Genomic DNA, 6,000 nt, shown 5'->3' on the forward strand with positions numbered 1-6,000 from the left:
AGCATTGTCTGCATTTGCTGTAACTATTTCCTCACCTCCACCTTTTTCCTTAGTTGACTGGAATCTGGCTTCCAGCCTCATCACTCCACAGCTCTTACTGAAGTCTTCTGTAACCACCACAATAACTCATCCAAGAGGCATTTTTCAGTCCTTAACTTATCTGACATCTCAGCAGCTTTAGATTGTTTTCCATTTTCTTTCCTTTCAAACTCTTTCTCCAGTCTGAGAGTCCTGGCTCTCTGAGGAAGTGATAATTGAGCTAATATCTGCAAGAACAGAGGAGTGGCCTCCATAATATCGCCCCATCCTATTTCCTCTTTCCCTCTGGTCATTGCTTCTCTGTCTCCCTTAGAAGCTTACTGTCCTCTACATGACCAATAAACAGGGGGCGAGGAGGGATAGGGCTGTGTGTGTGTGTGTGTGTGTGTGTGTGTGTAATAGATGGTGAAAATAGATTAATATGTTGAGATATAACCTAGCTTAACACATATCTTTTGGATCTGTTGCTTTTTCTATCACCATTACCTCAGCAACCATCATCTTTCAAATAGACAACAACTCATCTCCACTCAGCCCACTGGCCCTCCTTCAGTCTTCCACCATACCTTCAAGCAGAGCAATATCTTAACATGCAAATTTGATCACATACTACCCTTGCCCATCCTTTGATTAAGGAACAAAACCTGTAACACAGTCTACAATACATTGCTGTACATGTTATGTCCTACACGTTCCCATGTTCTCCGTGCTCTAGCTACATGGACCATCTTTTAGTCCCTCCAAAGTGAAGGAACTCAGCACATGCTGCTTTGCCTGAATGTGCTTCCCTCCCACCAGCATAGTCAACTCCTTCTCTACCTCAGCGCAATGATCATTTCCTCAGAGAACCAGGACTCTCAGACTGGATCAAATGTCCCTGTTTTATGCTGATATATTTCGTGACATTGACCACAGTCATCATTTTATTTATTTGTGTAATTAACATTTATCTTATATAGCAGATCATAAAAATAGAATCCTATCTCCTTGTGCTTGCAATTGCTTCACCAGCTAGCGTAGTGTCATTTACATAGAAAGGATTCAATAAGTACATATTGAGTGAATTAATACTAATGATTATTACCCTATATTTTTCTTGAGGCATATTTTTTGTTTCAATGGGGTATTTAAATATTGAACCAAAGAGATAATAAAAATGTTATATGTGGGCCGGCTGAGTGGCTCAGTTGGTTAAGAGCTCACTCAAGAGTGCGAGCTCTGAGCAACAGCGGTTCGAGTCCCGCCCGAGCTGAGCAGCCGCTGAGCTGCCAACAGGTAGCAGGATGGCTCAGCTAAAAAAAGCATGTTATATATGATGTTTTAAATTTATAAAAACCAGGAACTTAATATTCACATTTGAAGATATTATTTCTAATAAGTATAAAAGCAAGAACTACGCAGTACCAGCTCAGTAATTTAAAATAAACTTTTAAAACATTACAAAGAACATATTAATTATGGGGCAGCTTTAATTCATATATTTGACAAATATTTCATTTACAGAAAACTATATGAGAAAATATGAAATATACTAGGATGATCTGTATGAGACTCTAATCTCGTTTAACAAACATTGCTAATCATGTTATTTGTTAGACACTGCTTTTGTTACTTATAATTATTTGCCTCTATCTTTCAGATTTTCCAACCTGTCTTCTGTGTACTTGTATAAGTACCACTGTATACTGTGATGACCATGAACTTGATGCTATTCCTCCGCTGCCCAAGAACGTCGCTTATTTCTATTCCCGCTTTAACAGAATTAAAAAGATCAACAAAAATGATTTTGCAAACCTAAGTATGGATGACAGCACTATTGTCCTTCTCTTCTTTAGACTTTCCTAAACATTTTGCGCTGTGAAATGTTGGTACTGAAAATGATTCCTGAATATAAAATATGCCTCATTAATCAATTATTTTTTTCTTATTTAACCATTTGAAGGTTTGTTTTAATTATGATCAGAAAAAAATGATGAATAATTAAAGGTCATTATGAAGCTATATAGTTGACATTTTCAAATAAATTATTTTCAACTAAGTAAAAATTATAAATAATTATATTTTATGTTATGACATTCAGAATAAAATGTCATGGTCATATATTTACTAGGATTTGGCTTGTTTGAAGAGACTTCCATTAAAAGACAATAACTTTATGATTGATGAATGCAAGCCTAAACTCTGACTTGCTACTTACTGCTAACTTAAAAGAATATGTGTAGTTGTCTTTATAAAGTGTTTTAATCATTGAAAATTTCTTTTTAATGCCTTTGTATTTTGATATTAATATATCTTTGACTCCTGGAAAACACAACAATCTGTCATCATGTTTTAAATAGTAAAATCCAGATAAAATTTATTTAGAATATAGGGGAAAGTCTAGATATTTTAAATATAATGTACCAGTTTCTTTGCTTGAGTTTCATAAAGTACATCAATATGAATGGTAGTTAGAGGAAACAGGTACATTTTTATAAAGTAGTTAGAAATAATTATTTCATTAGATGTTCATTCCTAATTAAATTCATGTTTATATTTGCTTGTATGTGGGAAATTTATATTCATATTTTGATGTGAACAAAAATCTTTCAAGCATATTTAACTACTTCCTTCATTGTTTCCTTCTAGATGATTTAAGAAGGATTGATCTGACATCAAATTTAATATCGGAGATTGATGAAGATGCATTCAGAAAACTGCCTCAACTCCGAGAGCTTGTCCTACGTGACAACAAAATAAGGCAACTCCCCGAGTTGCCAAACACTTTAACATTCATTGATATTAGCAACAACAGACTTGGAAGGAAAGGAATAAAACAAGAAGCATTTAAAGTGAGTTTTAAATTTGCATATGAAAGACTTTCCTCTTCCCATCCCTTCTGCAGTCAATGACTAGCCTTTTTATTTCTATAAAGGAATTCACTTTGATGAGACTTTTAACTACTGAAATAAACTTGACAACATTATTTATCATGCTTTTGGGGAAATACTGTGTCCTGGTATGTTTTGAGGCTAGTCAAGCACCAAGAACTGAAAACAGAACATTAATAAGAAGTGGTCTCTAGGGCCGGCAGAGTGGCTCAGTTGGTTAAGAGCTCGCTCAAGGGTTTGAGCTCTGAGCAACAGCAGTTTGATGCCTGGCCCGAGCTGAGCTGCCGCTAAGCTGCGAACAGGTGGTAGGATGGCTCAGCTTAAAAAAAAAAAAAAAGAAGTGGGTCTCTGTCTGCAGCACCAATCTATAAATTGTACCTGGAAATTGTGTAAGCCAGATAAAGTGTACTTACCAAAAATTCCACTCAAGGAGAGTATTTAACGTGGTTAGATGGATAACTACTTGTACAGGGTCTGGTTGGTGCCTTGAGGATAGAAGGCTTCTAAATTACCTTATAGGAGGATGGATTCAGTTCATCTTATGAAATTTGTTTTCTCTGTGAAGGAAGCAAGTTTGAGGCTAGAGTGACTTGCTTGGAGTAAGAGCATAGGGTCTGAGAACAGTAACCAACTGGCTTTCTTACCCATCCTCACTCTGTTCAAGCTGCTTCTCTAATATATGTTGAACAAGTCATTAAAAATACTAAGAAGGGACATCGCATTACTTTCATGGTGGTTACAGAGGGGGTCACCTGGACCCATTAGCACTGAGCCAGGGTGAGAGTCTTCTCTCTACTAGCCCTTCTGTGACACCACCCTGTTGGGCAGAGAATTAGGGCACCTCATTAGAGACTGGCAAGGATAGAAGTCTAGTCCCTCCACTCATCTTTTGTTGTCATGGGTGTGGTAAGTCACAGTTTGTCCTGTGGCATTTGGCTAGAGTGCACCTGGTATTGTCTAAACTTTTTCTGTCTTTTCCCTGGAACTCAGGCTAGAAAGAGCAGGCTTTGGTTGGAGAGAAATTCTCATTTCTCCATCTCTATAACATGAAGAAAATTCTTGCTATGCCTCACCAAAATCTTCAAATTCCTATTACAAAATAGAGAATAGGAAGTTCCTACCATACTTCAATCAAGAAAGTTAAAGTGGACAAAGCAAGTTTCTTCCTAGAGATTGAGAAACAGGTTTCATTTTCAACAAGTGATATGATATCTGCTTGCCTTCAATTCTTCCAAAATTCATTTGAATTGTCTACTGACTTAGAAAACTAAACTGCCTCAACTTTACCAAACAAGATTTGGACAGGCTGGGTTGTTTTATAATTAGTTGCATGGACAGGGAATGGAAAATACAACTGTGCGCCATTAATTTCTATTACGTCCCTGCATTTGGAATGTTTACAGGACATGTATGATCTCCGTCATCTCTACCTCACTGACAACAACTTGGACCATATCCCTCTTCCACTCCCAGAAAACCTACGGGCCCTTCATCTCCAGGTAGGCTTCTGCTAGTAAGATATGCTGCACAGCTCCATGGAAAACAAAAGAAAACGGGGGAGTTGGGACATCTGAAACTTTATAATGGCATGAGGACACACTGTGACAATTTTTTTTCCTTTGTCTCCTATCCCTCATTCATTATTTTTCTCAATCTGAGTGCAAAGTATTTGTACATCCATGACCCTATGCTGATTTATTTATGGTAATCTTAGTGTTTTTTTTTCATTATTTGCCAAATTATAATGCATTTGTGGGCACACAAAAGCTTCTTTTGGAAAACAATTGAAAGTATTGTCTGCTAAAGAAGTGTGTAAGGATTAGAAACGGGTGCCAAAAAATGTACACACATTTTAAGAAGGAAAAAACTGTATTAAAATTGTAATACTCAATATATACCAACAGGTATATTGTAAAGGTGTTTAACATCACTAATCATCAGGGAAATGCAATCCAAAACTACAATGAGCTGGTGACAGGTTAATATCCAAAATATACAGAGGGTGCCAAAAAATATATACACATTTTAAGAAAGGAAAAAACTATTAAAATTGTAATACTCAATATATACCAATAACAAAAAATGAATACAAGTCATATGTATACATTTTTTTGGCACCCGGGTATACAGAACTCAAACACTAAATAGAAAAAAAAACAAATAACTCAATTAAAATATGGCAAAGAACCAGAATAGATATTCCTTGAAGGAAGGGATACAAATGGCCAACAGGTATATTGTAAAGGTGTTCAACATCACTAATCATCAGGGAAATGCAATCCAAAACTACAGTGAGGTATTACCTCACACTTTTTAGAATGGCTATTATCAAAAAGACCAAAGATAATAAGTGTTGGTGAGTATGTAGGGCAAAGGAAACCTTTGTATACTATTGGTAGGAATGCAAAGTGGTACAGTCATTATAAAAAAAGAACACGGAGGTTCTTCTAAAAATTAAAAACAGAACTACCATATAATGCAATGATCCCATTTCTGGGTATATATCTAAGGGAAGTAAAATCAGTATCTTGAAGAGGTATCTGTACTCCCATGGCCACAATAGCATTATTAACCATACCCAAGATATGGAAACAGCCTATGTGTCTGTCAACAGATGACTCAATAAAAAAATTGTGGCATATGTATACAATGGAATATAAAAAATTTAATTTTAAAAACCTTAAAAATAAAGACATCCTGCCATTGACAAAAACATGGATGAATCTGGAGAACATTGTTTGAGGTGAAATAAGCCAATGCAGAAAGACAAATATTGCATAATCTCATTTACATGTGAAATCTAAACGTGTCAAATTCATAGAAGCAGAGAGTAAAATAATGGTTGCCAGGGCCTGGGTTTGGGGGAGTGGCTGATATGGTAAAGTGTTGGTCAAAGGGTATAAAATTTGTTATTCAGGATGAATAAGTTCTGGAGATTTACACCATGGTAACTATCAGTTAATAATACTGTACTGTATACTTGAAATTTGTTGAGAGTAGATCTCAAGTGTTCTCAACACACACACACACACACACACACACACACACACACACACACACACAGTAATTATGTGAGGTGATGAAAATGTTA

The 6,000-nt window shown here is 36.0% G+C and overlaps 1 protein-coding gene across 1 annotated transcript in view; it reads left to right on the plus strand.

Moving 5' to 3' along the window:
• EPYC (epiphycan) overlaps nt 1-6,000 on the plus strand; it is a 48,458-nt gene that overhangs the window by 27,856 nt on the left and 14,602 nt on the right. Inside the window, exons 4-6 of the mRNA XM_019632913.1 lie at nt 1,679-1,837; nt 2,668-2,870; nt 4,313-4,408. Of these exons, the coding sequence (XP_019488458.1) occupies nt 1,679-1,837; nt 2,668-2,870; nt 4,313-4,408 (458 nt within the window). The remainder of the gene's footprint in view (nt 1-1,678; nt 1,838-2,667; nt 2,871-4,312; nt 4,409-6,000) is intronic.

This window comes from Hipposideros armiger, unplaced genomic scaffold (assembly GCF_001890085.2).
Source record: "Hipposideros armiger isolate ML-2016 unplaced genomic scaffold, ASM189008v1 scaffold_1193, whole genome shotgun sequence".
In the NCBI taxonomy this organism is placed as follows: Eukaryota; Metazoa; Chordata; class Mammalia; order Chiroptera; family Hipposideridae; genus Hipposideros; species Hipposideros armiger.